The sequence below is a fragment of the Idiotropiscis lumnitzeri genome, chromosome 15, assembly GCF_059441095.1.
Source record: "Idiotropiscis lumnitzeri isolate Australia: NSW breed Sydney's pygmy pipehorse chromosome 15, RoL_Ilum_1.0, whole genome shotgun sequence".
NCBI classification, from domain to species: domain Eukaryota; kingdom Metazoa; phylum Chordata; class Actinopteri; order Syngnathiformes; family Syngnathidae; genus Idiotropiscis; species Idiotropiscis lumnitzeri.
The window spans coordinates 5,038,400-5,057,334 of NC_142405.1; the positions used below are offsets into that span (position 1 = coordinate 5,038,400).

General features: G+C 46.7%; 1 protein-coding gene across 2 annotated transcripts; it reads left to right on the top strand.

Moving 5' to 3' along the window:
- The first annotated feature begins 274 nt into the window (after nucleotides 1–274).
- On the top strand, nucleotides 275–18,528 carry lmtk2 (lemur tail kinase 2). 2 transcript variants are annotated; one of them, XM_088317269.1, is made up of 14 exons: nucleotides 275–758; nucleotides 4,572–4,693; nucleotides 4,851–5,004; nucleotides 5,079–5,155; nucleotides 5,268–5,386; nucleotides 5,648–5,735; nucleotides 8,497–8,627; nucleotides 10,481–10,565; nucleotides 11,243–11,364; nucleotides 12,081–12,230; nucleotides 12,482–15,290; nucleotides 15,447–15,579; nucleotides 15,643–15,876; nucleotides 15,961–18,528. In XM_088317269.1, the coding sequence occupies exons 1-14, from the start codon at nucleotides 671–673 to the stop codon at nucleotides 15,987–15,989; spliced, it is 4,341 nt and encodes a 1,446-aa protein (XP_088173395.1). In that variant the 5' UTR covers nucleotides 275–670; the 3' UTR covers nucleotides 15,990–18,528. The 2 variants fall into 2 exon arrangements, with proteins under 2 accessions (XP_088173395.1, XP_088173394.1); XM_088317268.1 differs by having other exon boundaries at nucleotides 15,447–15,876.
- Nucleotides 18,529–18,935: the final 407 nt, after the last annotated feature.

Sequence of the window (18,935 nt, forward strand, 5' to 3'; positions counted from 1 at the left end):
AGTCTGTAATTACATCTTTTTTAACTTTTACTTAAGCACTGGAGTTAAATTGATCATTTAGTCTCGCCATTTTTCATTCAAGTATTTATACTTGTACCTGAGCAAATACGAAAGGTGAGCACTTTTTCTCACCTCTGATTATAAACTTTACACAACCTTCACGAATGCGTTCAGTTTCTATGGCAAATAATGAGTGCTGCTGATTGGTTGTCTGTTGCAGCGTCGCCGTATTCCAAGAGGCGATTGGCTATTGCTCGGTGTCAATCACGTGATGGTCCCCGCCCCCATTTTGTGATGTGACGTCGTGAAGCAATATGGCGCTTCGGAGGGGATGAGTTTCACCATACTCAAGCTTGATTTCCTCCTCCGAGCCAGCGTTTTATTGAGTAACACCAAGCGGCAACTACGAAATATGACGGCGCGACGAGCTTGTTCGCACCTTTTGTCCGCTTGGACGTCGGAAACGGGCGTTTTGTAGCCGCGTTTGCGGTCGCTAGCGAAGACTGTTGCTAGCCGAAGCTAAGTGGCTAAAGAGCGACAGAATGCTTGTGCGTGCCGCCTCCATCGATGCTCGTTTGTGAACCAATGACTGAAACACGACTTGCGGTGGTAGCCGGGCATCAGTTGTTGACGACCATCTAGCGGCTTGTTTCGAAGCTAAGCCGCGAGGATGACGAGCTGTCACGGATGTGTTTTGCTGCTGCTCAACGCGATCTTGCTGGCTCAAGGTGCTCCTCTTCACTACACCCACAGCACAGGTAAGGCGTTTTTTTCCGTCTCCTTCCACTACGTGTTCGTACCACCTCGTATGAATGAATCCCTAACGATTCTTTTCTTTTCGTAGCGTATCTCTTGACTGCACTGATTTCAATACGCTTACTTTTTTCTGTCCAATCATATTTGAGCCTTTGCGAGTTGCTATGTCACTCTAATCTGCCCAAATTTATCTCAGCACCAACCAATCAGATTTCAATCAAATGTCATCCTTACAATGCCGGTTAGCTTGATGACGTCTGCATTTTTCCATCCTCTGATTGGTTGGTTAGTGCAAACCTGATTAGAGTGAAAAACCCACCGAAAGCAACATTGATACGTTTTAGTCGTCAATATCTCTTGGGAGCTAACGAAAATAAAGCTAAAGTTGTTGTAGCCAGTTATATTGTGATGGAAATAGTTGAATTCGATTAATCGGTGATGTCACTGAGATTTTTTTTTTTTCAGCATAGTACTGCGGTCCCCAAAATTCTCATTTTTAATTTTTTTTTTGCACCTGTGACGCCGGTCTCATTTTAATGTATCTGCCAATGTATAACCGCGACACACATTCCAAGTTTATCATCCCGAGTCAATTATTATCAACAGAGTTGTTTGCTCAATCACAAGTGAGCATGCGGGGAAGGAAATGTCATAACAATGTTTTATGTTTTTTTATGACATTGCGGCCTGTCCTTTGCCCAGTCTTAAAATGGCAATAGGCATGAATGCAACTCATGAAGCTCAGAAGACGTTTTTGTTGCAACTTTCCGGTTGTCCGATCAAGTCGCAACCAACCCTTTTTGTCTCTGGACCTCAAAACTTAAATCCAAAGCTTGCTCCATAATAATAAAAATAATTCTTTGACCGTGTTCGAGGCGGATAGTTCAGCTTGGTTCAAGGTCTTATCTTGTGACAATCAGGTGACAGTGACACTTGTCGTCTGTTAGTCGGGTTGAACATTGACCTCAACTTTTCCTTCATGTCGCTTGAACGTTCAGTGACCTCGTCTACACAATTGGCGCACTTCCAAAGTTGCTGCGTCGATGTTGTCGAGAAAGTGGACAGGGACTGTGCTCCCTCATCATCTCACGATTCATCTTTCCCGCCCGGGCTACATCGCAGATTTTGAAGCGATGCTGTACAGCGCACTGACAAGTCTGAATGTAGATCTGCTTGCCCTCGTTAGTCGCGCTTTGTGAGGTCGACTGCAGGAGATGCAGTAGAATTATGAGCAAGAAGAAGAGGCAGAGAAGGTCCTCCATAAAGTTGCAGTATAGACATAGCCCATTAAATTGATATAACACTAACCATCGAGCATCTCCCGGTAGTTCCCGAGCAGCTCGGTATGGGCACGCGATTTATTTAATTATTTCTTTAAGTAGCCCGGAGCTGGTTAAAAATAACGGCGCTGGCAACTCCTTCAGCTCGGTGGTGAGATGTGCTTCGAGCCATTTTCGCAGTGAGGCACATATGATGACATCATCATCAAATGCACAATCCTTTTATTGCATTGTGCTTTAGCCTTTTTTGGTCCTCATTTCCAGATTTATTTTTAGATACCAGCACTTGCACATGCGTCGTCTAATTCCTATCGATTTAGAAATGCTCAACGCGTCATCTAAACAATGCCTCCACGGTCTATTCTTTCTTTAACGTTGCACTATTGTCACGAGCGGCGGGAGGAATTTCCCAAAGTGGGTCAATTCCACCTCTGTGTGAATGTCTTCCTGAAATATGCAGCGGTAAGTGAAAGGAGACCAGGCAGCTGCTTTCCATATTTGTCCCCAAAATGGAGCGGCGTCGTATTGTGAGTTCTGCCGAGTCATGCCATGAGCACATGACTCGGATAAAGGCTGATGGCATGTCGCGTTTGTAAAAGGGGGCGGTGCCAAAGTGCTTTGCAAGGTGCGAGCATTGCGCAACAATGACGTGGATGATTGGCAGTCGGATTTTGGGACCGTTCGCACTCGTGGTGGAACCTCCAAAGTTGAAACCAAACAGTTGCCCGAGATTTAATAAATTGCTTTGCTCGTTTACGACTGTGTTTGACAGTCTGACGAGAAAACTTTTGGTTGAACTCGTAGCACTTCCTCCTTCGGCGAAAACAAGTTTGGATCCAACATCACGCAGCCCCACACGTTAAACGTGTTGGCTAACGTCTGTCAGGTCTTCTTTTCTTTTCTGTCATATTTAGCCACTCTAAGCATTCTTTACATGTTTGTGCGAGGTGTAAATCTTTAACTGCTACGTACACATGTTATGCCTCATAAAGCGCTCGCTCTGGGTTTGCTAACTTCTGAATTTTCCATAACGCTCGAGAGGTGAGGTGCGTTCAAGGACATTCCCGAAGTGGTTCCTCTCCAGAAGAAAACAAAACGCCAACGATTTCCTTAAATGTCACGATTTGTCGTTTTCTTCGAGGCGGCTCGTTGCCGGTTTAGGGCGACCGCGAGGCTGATTATGTGCGGCAGTGATCCCATTAGATGGAAACAAAAGGGAGCTCGTTTCAAAGCTGCTTAGAGCAAAAGGTTGCGTGGCGTTTTATTTCTAATTGAATCAAACTTGCAAAAAAATAGTTGTAATTTGTCACAAAAAATAGATTCGCGGTACGGGTTGTAGCTGGTTAGGAGTTTGTCCAGTAGTTCCGTCAAGCGATGTTGTTGATGTTGCGCAACGCTGCAGACATCCCTCAATTTGTGGAAAACAAAAGACCCGCGTTTGATTTTGAAGGATTTTGCTGTGTCACAACACTGCGTCTCCAATAAAAAAAAGTTTTGGGACGGCTGTGCGTGACGGCAGCTCGAAAATACCGAGCCGGTGCTCCTCATGTCCCGATGTGACACCGCCGCCAGTACGGTGCTGGATCCTCGTGCCTCTCGGATTGCACCACGAGCGTCTCTTCGAACATTCTGAGACGCGGTGACATAAACAAAATAAATCCAAGCTGCCACCATGATGGATTGATGCTAACGTATTTGGACTGTTGACTCACGCATCAGAGCGACCGTGATAGGACAAAAAAAACCAACAAAAAAAACTAAGTGACCGGTGGTCAAATCTTTCACATGAGCAACGAGATTCGAACGGTCAGCCATGACGGACATGCTGACTTGACCGAAACAGACTCAAGAATACAGCAACTTCAAACTTGGTCACATTTTTTTTACTTATTTTATTTGTGTTGTGAGACAAATTCTGCTGTTTGAGCAAAGCTTCAAATATGCTGTCACTCAAGTTGAGAAAAAAAAAATTGTAAAAGTTTTGCCTTCCTTGCTGACCAATCCGCTGCCTCCGCACGCACAACCCCCACCACAAAATGTCGGGATGGTTGACGACGAGGCCTTTGTCCGGGCCATCTCGCCCACACTCGGCACGGATAATCCTGAAACCTCTTTTGACCTTATTGCAATCATTTCCAGTTGGATGGAAGCAGTAAACCCCGCCCCCTGATTGTCGGAGGGCTTTTTCAGTGACCGTATGAACAAACTCCAAATTTTGAATCAGTAATTTAGCGAAGGAAAGAGCATATTCTGAAAAGTTTTTTAAAATATATTAATCAAAATTAGATTATTTTATTATTATTATTATTATTATTATTATTATTATTTTAAATATTATAAATATTATTGTTATTAATATTATCAATATTAATATTATTATTATGATTATTTATTTATTTTTTACATTAAATGTTAGTGCAGTATTTAGTCGCCATAAAAAGCGTGCGCTGTATGAAGTCATAAATAACAGCGATGTGAATTTGTCAAGTTGCGAAGTCCTGTCTTAAACTTGGGTCTACTTTTGCTCCGTTGCAGACGGCGGCACGGGAGAGCCGTTTTACGCGTCTCTCTCCTTGTCGCTGACGGCGCTGGTGGCCCTGGCGGTGCTGCTGGTGAACTGCGCGACCTGCTGCAAGGAGAGGGAGATCAACTTCAAGGTGACGCTCCTCGGGAGACGCTCGCTCCCGCCGAAAAATGTCCAGCGCGTAGCTTGGAATTAGATGACAGTGGAGCACCTGACAGTTTGATGTCTTTTTGAAAGATGTCTTATTTACAGCGTGTGTTCTTTACGGCCGTGGATGTTTGTTGATGCAGGAATTCGAAGACCACTTTGACGATGAGATCGACTTCACGCCGCCGGCTGAGGACACGCCATCTATGCAGTCGCCGGCCGAGGTGTACACGCTCGCCGTCTCCCCTGTGGCCTTGCCCGGACCTTTGCATCTTCAACCGCCAGCACCTTCCGCAGGTTGGAAAAGAATTGTACTCTCTTTGTGTTTGATGCTATTCCAATTTTGTTTTTTTGTTGCTTGCGCTTGTCAGAGGCACCCGCAGGCTTCCAGGTAGCTCGTCATAGTCTGAGTTACATTCAGGAGATCGGGAATGGCTGGTTTGGCCAGGTCAGATTTTTTTTTTTTAAATCTTTTTTAAATTTTTTTTAACCCAACCAATCTAAACTAGTCCAAAGTCAACATGAGGCTTTTTCTCAACGTGGTCGATCTTCATTGACAGGTGATCCTGAGTGAAATCTACACAGATCCCGGTGGCACCAGAGTGATCGTGAAGGAGTTAAAAGCCAACGCAAATGCCAAGGAGCAGAATGACTTCTTGCAGCAGGGGGACCCTTATAGGTGAATGTTTATTTTATTTTATTTATTTATTTTTTTTTTTACAATTTCTAAAAATAATATCCAATGCTTCCTTGAGATACAAGCTTAGTTTTTACGAGACCCGTTTGCTGTTTTTGGCGCTAAACCCAACTGAAGTCTCTAACTGCAATTGGCTGGCGAGCTTTCGCCGCGTCTCACGCAACGTTTAGGACGAGTGCTGTCGAAAAACTGAGTAAAAACAATTCAAGCTATTTGCCTCGTGTGTCGTTATTTTCTGCTCAGGGTGTTGCAGCACCCGAACATCCTCCAGTGCCTTGGACAGTGTGTCGAAGCGATCCCCTTTCTGCTTGTTTTCGAGTACTGTGAAATGGTGAGTAACATGGTGACATTTTGTTTGGTTTTGAAATGAGGCCGTCAGTGGAGTTCAACAATTTTGCGGTTTTATTTTCCTCAATATTGTGATTTAATGTGATTTTTTTATTTTTTTCCCCCCAAGCCCTTTTCTTGTGTGTTTTCTTAACATAGACGAGCAATGGAATTAATCTATAATAACGACAACTGTCCCATTTCTTATTCAGAAATGAGTCAGTATTGTAGTTGCGTCTTCCTCTAATTTAAAGGCATTTAATATATTCACAAATTCATCTGGCAAGTCCTGTTGATTATCCAGTCGAGAAAGTGTTCCGAGCCGACCTGCCCTATTGACCTTTTGCACTCGGGGGGGGGGGGGGGGGGCGCTGTCTGTCTGAATCCCGAATTAGAGTATCTATTTTTCGTAAGGTATCGCGACGACGTCATAGCAGCCGAGTTATTTCCTCTCTCTCTTTATCTATTCTGGGTCGGGCTGATTGGGAGCGCCCCCCCCCCCCCCCCCCCCCCCCCCCGATTGCAGCCATGCCCCTCCCTCTTTCTTCTCCTCCCGCCTCCTGTCACATCGCTCGTCTCAGGCCGACACTTCTCACATTCCCACCTCACCCTAGTAAAGCAACGAGCTCCATTTGCGCTCGTCCAGTGTCGCCCTGCGCCAGTTGCTGTGTTTGTACATTTTTACAGCTCGGAATGATCTTTTGAGCTCTCTCATACGAACCCTGAATGAGTTTACACAACCTGATCAAATAGGTGTGGCAAGGATGAAACTTGCTTGTTTCTCGGGGCTGACGCAAAGAATGAAAAGGCTCACTTCCAACAACTCGTTTGTCCAAGCTGGTGGACATGCCCCGCAGGTTCCACTTGAGTTCTCTTTGCCAGACATTGCATCACGTTGTCAGGTGCCCGGACCTATTTTGTAACGGATACGAGTGGAAGCTTATTGTAAACATTCTCAGTCAAGGTTGAGATTTTTGTGGCCACTCGCAATGTCCTTTCATTAACTAACCCGGCTCGTCTGTCACGCACCTAATCAGCTGTTGCGGTGCGAGTACGTCATAAATATGTTCAGGGAGGGCATATCAATGACCATACATCCATTTCAGCTTTTGGTGGGTTGTCGCAACACCTTTTGGCTTTTATTAGAACATTCTTTGAGTGGGGGGGATTGTTGTCCAGTGCACAGCCAGTACTTCCCAGAAATTCCTGCAGCACCTTCAATCTGCTATCAGGCTCTTGGCAGTCTCCCTGACCACTTTTCTTCTCACCTTCCCATTAATTTTGCAGGCATGTCCCGTCCTGTAATGGCCCTGTTGCCATCTTTTCTCCGCTTGATGACTGTTTTTCACCGTGTTCCTCGCTGTATTTTAATGCTGTAAAATGCCAGGAAAGCCTACCCGAACATTTGAAGTTGTTTTGTGCACTTGAACTGCTTGCAGATGTGTGCAGACTCCCCTTTGACATGAAACAGCGTTTTTAAATTGACGTGGACAAACATTTAACGGTGGGAAAAGTTTTGGAAAGATGACAAAACCTGGCATTTTAGACAGGGGTGTGTAGACTTTTGATTTGAATATTGCAAGAGGCAGTGTGCCCATGAGTTAAGTGGGCAAACAAGGTGACTATTCATCGGCCGTCGAACTCATCCAATGCATGACACACATTTGACGGCGTGCCTCTCGGTGGAATTTACACACATGGCGGAAAAAGCCAGCTTGCGAGATCCGAGAACCGGAGCGCTTAGCACCCCTCGCTGTGCTCCAGGACATGTTCCCATACATGCTGACTATCTGGGATTGTGCTGCGATCCACTGACTGATCTCATTGCCCGATGCTTCCTTCCTCTATTCCTAAAGAGGTACGCTAAGAGGGAAGCCCCTCGTAAACGCGACGCAGCGTGCGCGCCCGCTCGCCGACAGGACGTGATTAGGCAAAAGTACCTCATGACCGCTGCATGAACAGCGTGTCGTCAGTATGTTCTTAACTCATTCCTTAGGGAGCTTTGTGCCTCGCACTAATCTCCTTCACCGCTCACAATCCTGCAATGCACTTCAATATAGCGTTCAAAAGTCAAGAAAGAAAGCGAAAAGTGTTACTTCACGCTCGGTGATGGACGGCCGCAGGTGTCACTGACGTTGGCGAGGCGACCGCTTTGTAAGCTGTCAGTGCACAGTAAGTCCCCCCAGGAAGCCGTCCAACCACAAAGACCCGTGTAATCTTTTGATCTGGACGGAGGTACAGTACACGGAGTGCCTCGGATCAACTTTTAAAAAACCCCCCGCAATGGGCCATCTGCTGAGCAGCATAAGACAAATGCAACAGACGACCGACTTATTATCTCATGTCTGTTTGTTTGCTTGTGTTGGCTGCGGGTTCCTTATTATCTTCTTTCTTACGCTTGAGCCCTTAAAACCGGTGGAGCCTCACTAAATAGTTACACCAGAATTCTGTTCACTCACGGAAGGAAGTGAGATGACAGCAGCTGCTTATCTAATTTACTGCCCCCGTGTGGCCGCCTCTGCACACTGCATGCACTAACAACTTGACATTGTGGCCACAGTTGAATTTAGTTTGGCTACAGCTAAGAGATGTAATCATGAAATATGTGCAGAAATGTTATTTGAAATTTAGTTTTATGCTGAAGATTTTCTTTCGAAATGTTTGGAATGTCCCTGTCACGTCCGTATGACTTGAATTGATTGATTGAGCTTACTTTTTGAACACATTATGCAAACCATTTTGTGTGTGTGTGTGTGTGTTTGCAGGGGGATTTGCGAGGCTATCTTTCTCAGCAGGACTGGACGTTCAGAAGCGGCGAGATGCTGCAGCTGCAAAGGATGGCCTGCGAAATTGCCGCCGGGCTCACTCACCTTCACAAATACAACTTCCTGCACAGGTAACGCTTCCAAAGTACTAGCGAGCGGCTTTGTGCCCGCCGTGCCTTTGGCGCAATGCGTCCCATATAAAGCAGCGTGCCCTTTATTTGCACTCGGAACGCAAACAGTCGGCGACATTTGGATCGTAGCCTCTGGTCATGTATGCTTTATGTATTTCCAACAAAATAAATAAATAATTTGCTGTTGATGCACGTCAAAGATGGTAATTGTCTAGCTGGCATTGCGCTAATATGAAACACACAAGTTATCGAAATGAGTAACGGTGGTACAAAAGAAGCCCGCTCTTCACATTATGACGATGACATTTCAAATTTTATAATTATCAAAATATTTGCTCACTGTCTTCGTACGTTCTTGTACGTGATTTAGTTGCTATTGTGGCTCTGTTAAATCCGTCGCAGTGTTTTCCAAAAAAGGTTTGTGCAGAGGAGAGGTGGCGTTTCATTTCCGTTTTTTTTTACCGCGGCGCACATTGGATGCCCGGCCGCTCATAAGCGGCAAACTACGGGGTGGTGAGGGGGGGGTCGTCAAAGTGCGAGGGTAACGTAGGACGCTCAGCTCATCGGCTCTATTTGCATGCTCGGAATAAGCTCAGAGGGCTCCCGTTACACAGCTCCGATGCTTTGCCACCGTGTCAGCTGTCCGCTGTCGGCGGCATATGATGAGTCTGCTCTTTGCGTGTAAAAGGATAGCCCCGTTTTGGGAGTTATCTTTTAAATCCTCGTTACATCTCAAAGGGAGTTCTCCGAGCATCCCCGGCAAGTGCGGGACTCGCGTCGGCCCTCCCCGAAAATGTTCATACGTCGGTGACCGTTCAGTGTCATCGTTGCGCTGAAATCCGTGTCGCCATTTGTCATCCGCTGCGTGCCCTTTCTTACACCGAAAGAAGAAGAAATTAAATCGAAAATCTTCCAAGCGTTACATTGCACAAATGATTGTGCAATTGATACGCGAGCTGAGCCCGAGGGTTGCCATATCGCCAGCTGGCCTTGTAGGGTTAAGTTGTCCGATCCGTTTCCTGCCGTGTTTCTCGCCCGGCCTCGGGACGCGGCCAACTGGAGACGGGCGCAGACAAGAGGGTTGAAAATAATCAACACTCGCCCGGCCACGTCCGCGGCAAAACGCTGGTGTCAGCTGCGTTTGTCATCGGGCTGGTTTGATCTCGGCCCGAAAATAGGCAACCACTCCGTGTCGCCTGCGAATTAACTATAGCACATGTTGATTTCATTAACACCGAGCCACTTAGCGCTGCACGCCATCTCCTGGCAACAACACAAATAGTTTGCACCGGCTGTATTTCCCTCTAGAAACAATATCCTACTACTGTATGCATGAGTCAGGAATAGAACCTGTGCAAGTCCTGTTGCAGGGTGAACAAATTCAGAGCCTTTTAATCCATTCGTGGTCTGGGAGGTAAAAAAAAAAATGCAAAAAAACGATTGAAAGGAATGAAATTGCAGTCATCCGTTGCAATCTGCCAAAGAAAAAATGATTTAAAAAAAAAAAGTCATAATTTTCATTTCAATGGACTGTTCTCCATCGAGTGTCCCTGCCTTGGCCACCAGGTGGCAGTATAGCCAATCCAACTTTATTTGGACTGCACTTTTCATACATAAAAAAAGCATAAACAGCCTGAGGTTTTTTTTTTTTTTAATTGTCTGTCTACTCGTGTTGCTCCACCATATGTGTTCAAATGTTACCTGTAAACCATTTTTGCATTGTTTGTTAGCGATAAGCTAAATGGAAGCTTTGCATTTTAAATTCACAACTTGTTAATAAACATTTTTTGTGGGGAGACGTGGGGGAGCAATTGCTCACTTTTGACTAACTTATGTGATTGTTTCCTTTTCAGTGATTTAGCTCTGAGGAACTGCTACCTGACGGCAGATCTTACCGTGAAAGTCGGAGACTATGGAATTGGGCCCTATGCATATAAAGTAAGCACAAATTGAATTTAATTTCATCCATAATTTGGCTGCATTTCTTTTCTTTTTTTTTGGCCTCATACAGTCTAAGTGTTGTGTCTAAAGTATTCTGTGACCTTGTGTTTAATAATACATCGGCCGTAACTCAAGCCTTGAAGTCTCATTGTGAGAACCGCATTCCGCCGAGCAAGCGGTGCTCAACAACACGGCAGCCAAGCCAAATGCCACCGCCAGCTTGTAAATCTGGCAAGTGGTCTAATTGGCCGAATAATAATTAAAGACTTTTGTCAAGCTCATGTGACAAAAGACATCGTGCTGCCGTTGGATTGGAGTGAAAGACGAGCTCAGGGCGAAGATTAAAAAAAAGAAGCAGAAAATGCGGGTGTTTGCTTTGCGGCGTAATTCTCTTTTGCGCTAACCGAGCACGCCGAGGCTCTCCTGTCTGCAGCGTTCCTTAAATTCTGCTGATCTGTCACTTTGAATTTAATACTCGTCAGATAAGGTCACCCGCTGGTGCTATTTCTGGAGAGGTTGGTGAGTCAATGTGAGCGCGTCAATCACTTTTTGCAAACTCCAAAACAATAAAATGCTTTTGTTGACACGTTTGTTTCGCTCGCCACCTCGTCGCTTGTCATCTCGCCCTCTGATCTTTTTTTTTTTTGTTTTTTGTTTTTTTCTCGTCATCATAGGAGGATTACATCATCACAGAGGACGATGTATTTGCGCCCCTTCGCTGGTTGGCCCCTGAGCTGGTGGGCGAGCGCCACGGCGGTGTGATCACGTTGGAGCATACCAAGTCCGGCAATGTTTGGTACGTATGGAATGTGCCGTTGGGTGAAACGACGCAATCAAATCGAATGACCTCATGACAACGTCAGATGCGAAAGCTATGACATCGCCGTTCTGCGCGCCTTTGCTCTGTTGTCACAATTTCATTTGGACTTTTATTATTCTTCACATTTGATTTCCAAGATTTAGAGCCGCGTACAAATATATCAGGTGTGCACATCTGCTCGAAACAATATTATCCCAGTCGAGTGTGCTACGCTAACGAGGCACTTTGTAAGTGTCTCGAACGTGTAGATTGCCTCCTGGCCGCGCCACCGTTCGGCCAAATGCTTCCCAGGCGCTCCTAAATTGCAGCGTTACGCAAGCTAGTTCTTATTACAAGAGCCGCATTTCCTTCTGAATAAAGACATGTTGAAATTCAGAATTCCCCCCCCCCCCCTCTGTGAGGACCCACTTTGCTCTCTCAAGTTTGGCACCTGCTGTCGGACTTGCCCGTGTCAGTCAGTCAGTGTTCGGTTGAGGCAACGCGATGACGCCTCGATGGCTGAAAATGTGGACGTATGATAGAAGCGAGTGTTTTCAGGATGTTTGCGCCAATTGTGCCCAATCCGAGCACAAATTGCAGAGTTATGTTGCAAAAATCGCACCACTAGGGGGCAGCAAATGTTAATTGTTTGCTAACGTGCTCAGTGTTTGGCACCCTACAATTAATTAGTTTTGTCCGTATTTTGTTGGTAGGTCCTTGGGGGTCACTTTGTGGGAGCTTTTTGAGAATTCTGGTCAACCATATCCGCATCTGTCTGACCGGGAGGTTCTCAACCATGTGATCAAGGAGCAGCAAGTCAAACTCTTCAAGCCGCAATTGGAGCTTCCTTATTCTGATAGATGGTGAGTTTTATTTATTTTTTTTATTTTTTATTTTTTTCCCCCTCCCAAGGAATAATAATACACTACTCCCAAAAGTTTGGTGCTCAGCTTTTGGGGTGGGGATTTCAGGATGAATCGACAATGTAGTTTAATCTTTGCTGCAAACTTAATTGCAGAGCTGGGCACTTGACCCTTTTTTGTTGGTCAGTCCCCCCGCCCTGCTGATGATATTTTGTCCTTCATCTTCTTGTTTTTTTTCCTTGAACTTGCAGGTACGAGGTCCTGCAGTTCTGCTGGCTGTCCCCCGACAAGCGCGCCACGGCTGAGGAAGTTCACCGTCTACTCATCTACCTGCGCATGCAAGGCCAAAAGGACATCGAAGAAGACTTTGAGCAGCGCTGGGACGCCCTCAAGCCCAGCGTTTCCACGCGACAGACCACCGTCAGCCACTCGTCCTTCCCCATCCTGGAGCAGTTTGCGGACGATGCCCTGCAGCAGGACATCGACGAGGTGCTGACCGTCACCGAAACCAGCAAAGGTCTCAGTTTTGAATACATTTGGGAGGCGGCCAAGCACGACCACTATGACGGCAGCCGTTCGCACCCGGGCACGGACGCCACGATGAACTACCGCAGCATGTTCTTTCCCGTTTCCACTGAGGACATCCAGGCTCGGTTTCCCGATCCCGTCGCCAGATCAACAGCTGCCGGCGGTGGGAGCACGCCGTCTGGAATACCCGGCGTGGTGCCAGTCATCGATGCCCAGAAGCCCGCCAACGGGGATGGTTATTATATCCAACTTGAGGATCAAGCAGGAGAAAGCGCTCTCGGACAAGATGGCGCTCAAAGGACAGGCTTCACTTCAGGCCAACGGGACTTTGTGGTTCTTCAAGATGTTCGTTTGGATGAATCCAGCACGGAGGCCGACTTTTTCCACCACAGTATCGACTCCAAGGATTCTTATTTACCCGACAGTCACATCTGGTCGTCTCTTGAAAACGACAGCCCGTACCACACTAATATTTTCACCGAGGGCGAGTCCAAGCAGGACGACTGCGTCTCTTGGAGACACAATTTTGTGGAGCTTCCAGATCGCAACGGGAACCCGTTTTGTGTGGACGTACAACACGTTAACGCTCGGGATTCTTTTTTAGGCAGTTGTTCGGAAGCCGCTCACCGGACTCTGGAGGAGGCCAATACCGAGACAAAAAGGCTTCTGAACTCTGAAAAACTGGCAGAGAATTTTGTTTATCTTAAGGAACAGGACCTGATGAAAGACGGCACAGGATTTCGAAATTCACAGCAGAATTTTCTATCGCCTGGTCTTGTCCACGAACCTGAGGAAAACTTCAGAATGGCTTCTTGGGACAACCTGGACGCTTATGGCAGCTTAAACACGGCCGATTGTTTTTTAAAGCCCGCGTGGAGTAGCACATCCCCAAGACGAGGCTCGTCGGACTCGTCGAGCGCCAACTTCGGGGAACATAATCCGTTTCGGGTCCAAAATGAAACACCGGTGCCTTCCATTGCCGTTTTCTCCGAAGATGACATCAGCAACCAGCTGCCGGCAAGCAACCGTTCTTCCACGGAAGACGTCACTCTGCTCCAACCGTCCGACAGAGACGTAGACTCTGATTTCCATTCTACCTCGGAGACGTTGGATATTTTAGCGAACCATCAGATCCCCGCGGAAGTGTCGTGCACCGATGCCAAGCTCTCCAACATTGACCTTGACTTTGAAATGTCAAACGATGGTGTTCAACCACTCATAGGAGGTCAAACCGGTGAGAGATTGCATCCGCAAGCCTCGGTTTCAGACAGCGGACACGTTGACGATCTGACAAGCGCCGATCTGTTGAGCGAACTTAACGAGGATGCGGATTTGGAAATTGAATCCAATCTGTCTGACCACGACGAATTATTTACAAATACCAGCGAACAATCTCTCGGGAGAGCCTCCTTGTTGGTCTCCGGGCCGTCTCTGGACCAGATTAGCCAAGACAGCTTGCTCGAGGACGGCATGTCCCCGACTCTTGCCGCCACGGACCACTCCGCTGAGACGCCAGACTCGCTCGACTCGTTGGACATTCAGCGGCTCGGAGAGCACCGGCACAAGCTCAAGATCGCTGACAGCGGCTATGAGACGGAGAATCTGGAGTCTCCCGAGTGGAACTCTCTGCCCAACGGTAAAGATCTCTCGCCCGTGCAAAATGAAGCGCTTCGGGAAAACAATTCTGAAGAGACGACCGCTCCGACCAATCTGGTCCCTCCGGAAATTGTCATCTCTGAACCCGAGGGCTTGCCGGACGCTCCTGCCGAGGACCGCGAGGACATTGTTCCTGTCGAGGAACCGCTCATGAACAATCATTACAGAGACTCCGCCTACTTTTCGGACAACGAATCAGAGCCGGAGAAGAAATCGGAAGAAACAAAAGCGGAGGGTTCTGCTCAAGTCACGTCGCCGCAGAACTCGAGCCAAATTCCGGTTCCGGTACGAGAAAGTCCGACTGAAAGTCTCGCGGGGTTTTTACGACCGCAGGCAGAAGGTTCTGCTGCCCTCGAAGCGCAGGGTGACGTCAAACGAGAAACGGATCCATCTCCGGGGATGCATTTGGACGTCACCGAACCACTTAGCTTCTCCAATCACGACGGAGACGGCGACTTTTTCGAGTCACCCGATCCAGATCAGCCTTCGCCCACGAGTCCGCTGCCGTCCGCCGAGGACGCCGTTCACGCGAAGCTAACCAGGTGCTACGCCGGAGAAGCGCATAAGATCAAAGAACCTGACGTGGAGGGTCGGTACCTGGGCCGGCGGGACGGCCCGGAGGACGGCGTGGACGCCGACGAGGAGAACGAAAACAGCGACGAGTCGGACGAGGACGTTCACGCCTACCAGCTGAACAGCTCCAGCTCGGACAGCGAGGACGAAGGCACGCACGCCGTGCCGATCATCATCTCCGACAACAGCCGTGCCGAGAATCTGCGCAGCTTGTTGAAAGCGGCAAACCTCGACGCTGCCGCTCCGAGCACCAGGAGAGCCGTGTCCTTCTTTGATGATGTCACCGTCTACCTCTTTGACCAGGTACTCGTTGCGCTCGTTTTTTTTTTTTTTTTTTTACTTGACCGATACTTTAAAGACCAAGACGTGTGGCTTGTATAACCATGACTCCTCTGCTACCGTTCTTCCATCAACCTATCTCAAATCTATTTTGTGATTTATTATTTTTTTTTTTTTTAGGACACGCCCACCAAGGAGCTGGGCGACCACTCATTGGGATCCAACTTGCCCACGCCGCCGTTTAGCAGCCCGGTGCCAAGTTCCAGCTACCTGAACCGCTTCACCAACTCTGAGAGCTCCACCGACGAAGAAGGTAAACGTTTCCGGCGCGCGCGGGAGTCTCCACACGCTCATCGTTCATCTCGTCCTCGTCCAGGTGGCGGCTTTGAGTGGGACGACGACTTCCCGGCCGCACCCGCCTTCCCCTCCAAGACGCACAAAGACGTGGCGGCGTCAAAGAGCTCGGCCGCGTCCCGCACGTCGTCTCCGGCCGTGGCGGCGGCGTCCAGCTGGGGGAGCTCGTCTAACTACTCCCGCTTTTCCATCTCGCCCGCCAGCATTGCCAGCTTCTCCTTGACGCACCTCACCGATTCGGACATCGAACAAGGAGGTCAGTTGGAAGCAGAAAACTTAAACTTACAAATCTTTTTTTTTTTTTTAAAGAAAATTTTTATTTTTTTGGTGTTCCTTTTAGGAAGCAGCGAGGACGGCGAAAAAGACTAGCCTTCGCATTAGCGGCACGCCACCCGTCGTCACACTGACAAACACTTGCACTTTTTGCTGGATCGGATCCAGAACTGGAGAAGTTGGGCGGCCGGCGGCGGTCAAGACAAGATCGCCACGGATGTGCAAATCCACAAATTGGCCGAAGCGGGACATCTTGGAGTGCGTTTGGCTGCTTCCGGCTTTTTCTGACCCTTCACTGTCACCGCCCCCAAACAACAAAAATAACTAAAAAAAAAAAAAAAGTGGGACGGGAAGGATGAATTTTGCCACTACAGCCAAATCGGAATCTTCTCTTGGAATCCATCTGGAACGGGTGGTTTCATCGTCACTGCCATTGGCCACTCTCCTTTTGTCATCTTGTTTTTGTTTGCTTTTTGTATTTATGTTCACGACCTCCTCCTTGGAGAGAAACGCTCTCTTCTGTAGCCTCCTTGCTTAAAGGCAACGTCGTGTCCGACTGGTAACCTTTTTCCCCTCCCACTAGTACCTCAACCTTAAGGTGAGTATCAAGGATATGAAATAAATGCTCAAGTGACTTTAAACACAACTTAAGGTACAAGTATGCGCTTTGTCCTCACTAGTAAGACGGTTCAGTGCGCTACTAGAAAGACTCTGCCTCCTGGTAGAACTTTTGTGAAGAAATGTCATGCAGTATTGGAAAAAATATTGCATGTAAAATTGTGGTTCAACTAGTTTCACACAGTTTTGCATCACCGGTAACATACTTTCGTTGATACTAGTGAGCCCGTGTCATTCCTCTAGTGTGCTGAGTTGTACTTGTGGGACAACTTTGGTCTACTAGTTGGACAACTTCATATTACTAGTGGGAGTGCAGTCAACTCTGTGCTACTAGTGAAAGATTAAAGTCCATAAACTGTATATCTTTTTCCTCACTAGTAAGACAACTTTGGCATGCTACTAGGACAACTACACGTTACTAGTGAGGCCAAACTACACAATTTGACAAGTGCTACGAGTTACATTCAATTTATTTGATGTCCTTCATGGCAAGTTTACGGTTCATGTACTTCAACACTCTAGTAATACTATACAGCGCACTAGTAGCTCTTACTAGTAATCTCCTCCATTGTTGCATATTCTGTGCAGAAGTGCATCAACTTGGATACACGAGTAGAACTACACATTACTAGCAAGGTAAAACTACACTTTACTACTTGGTACTAGTGAAGTGATAGATAATAGTTAAGTGCTAGAACAGGTTTGGCATACTAGTAGTACAACTACATGTTACTATTGGCTCAGAACTACTAGTGGGCCATTTGGTGTTACTAATAAGATCCAGGAGGCTACTAGTGTGTGACACAGGCTAACTTGTATTGTTAGTGCAACCCACTAAGGTTTAACTGTGTACTAGTGGAGCAAAAGTGGTTCAAGTAGTGAAACTACCGTACACAAGGCAGTTGTTTGACCAGGTGCCCGAGTTGTTTTACTAGCACGCTGAATTGTACTAGTGAGGACAAAGAGGGTACTAGTGCATGGACCTTACACTGGATATTAAATATATGGACTAAGTGCTCAAATGGCTTTAAAGCCGTGTACTAGTATTCTTTCTTCCTCTCGCCATTTTTTTGTTTCTGAAAAATTGCCGATGTGAACTCGATTGAATTGAGTTGTGACTAACACTAAAGTTAGTTTTGTAACTGTCCCTCTTGAGACGTGCGCTTCCTGGCGCTACCAAAATTTTAGTTTTCAACAACCCAATGCAGACGTTTGAAGTTTGTAAAAAAAGAGAAAAAAATGTCGACAAAAAAAAAAAAACGTGCAATGACTTTATACTGATTGTTGTAAATGGTGGAGGTCAAATCGATGTTGCGCAACGACGCGCACGCAAGGACAAAAATCGTAATCAACGTGACACTCGTCTCTTCCTTGCCTTCATTTTTAGCACATTTGATTTCATTTTTATTGTGATTCCATGCAGATTATTTTATTACTGGTTTGGCTTGATTTTTTTTCATTAGTTATATTTCCGTGCTTTTATTGGTTTCTTTTCTTTTTTTTTTTTTTCATGCCCAAAGAACCTCAGACGGAAGTGTGTGCGTGTGTCCGTTTGTCTGATTGATTAGAGTGCGCGTATGGATGCATGCTTGGTGTGTCTGCTGAGTGTGCGTTTGTGCGTGTGTGTAAATGAAGTCGGCATTACAAAGCATGTAAGTTATGTCCCCTTAACGCGTCATTTTGACCTCCAGTTTTGTGTAGGTGACCCCCTAAACTCCCCGACACTTTAGTGGGAACATTTATTGAATGACTGACGACGTTTCGTCTCTCCCATTTGACGACATGTAACTGGCATGTGAAACGGCCGCCGTGCGGGAATGTTGTGCGTCAGACGTTTATTTGCGTGAACATATTCGTGGCGCTTGAATTCCAAAACGATCACCGACGATGACGATGAATCGAATCACGCCATATCCATTTAAAAAGTTTTACTTCCCGTTGATCATGCGTTTGTGTCATTGAATGAGATGTTTGTAATTACACTGTTGAATATGAAAATAAATGCAAATGAACTTCTTGTGTGTGTGTCTGTCATGCGACAATCGGAACACCATGACATGCTTTTCTATCCGTTCATTGGAATTATGAGGTAAAAATAATTGAACAACAGAATCATCGCATGTGCCCTTCTCCTAAACCCTATCCTTTTTTGAATCGCAACACTAGTTTGGGGGGGATTAATTTGGAGCCATAACCCAATGTTTTTAACCCTAACTATTGTTATTTGAAACCCTAACCCGAGTTTGAAACTCTACATCCAAACGCCAACCGTAATTTGAAACCCTCTGTAGGAGCCGTACAGTGTTTGGTGTTTTTTTATTTTATTTGTTGCGATGCATGCTTGTGTGTTGTGCACGCGCGAAGCGTGCGCACATCACACTTTCACTGTGATTGGTGGTGTCACAGGGGGGGAGTGGTCTTAGT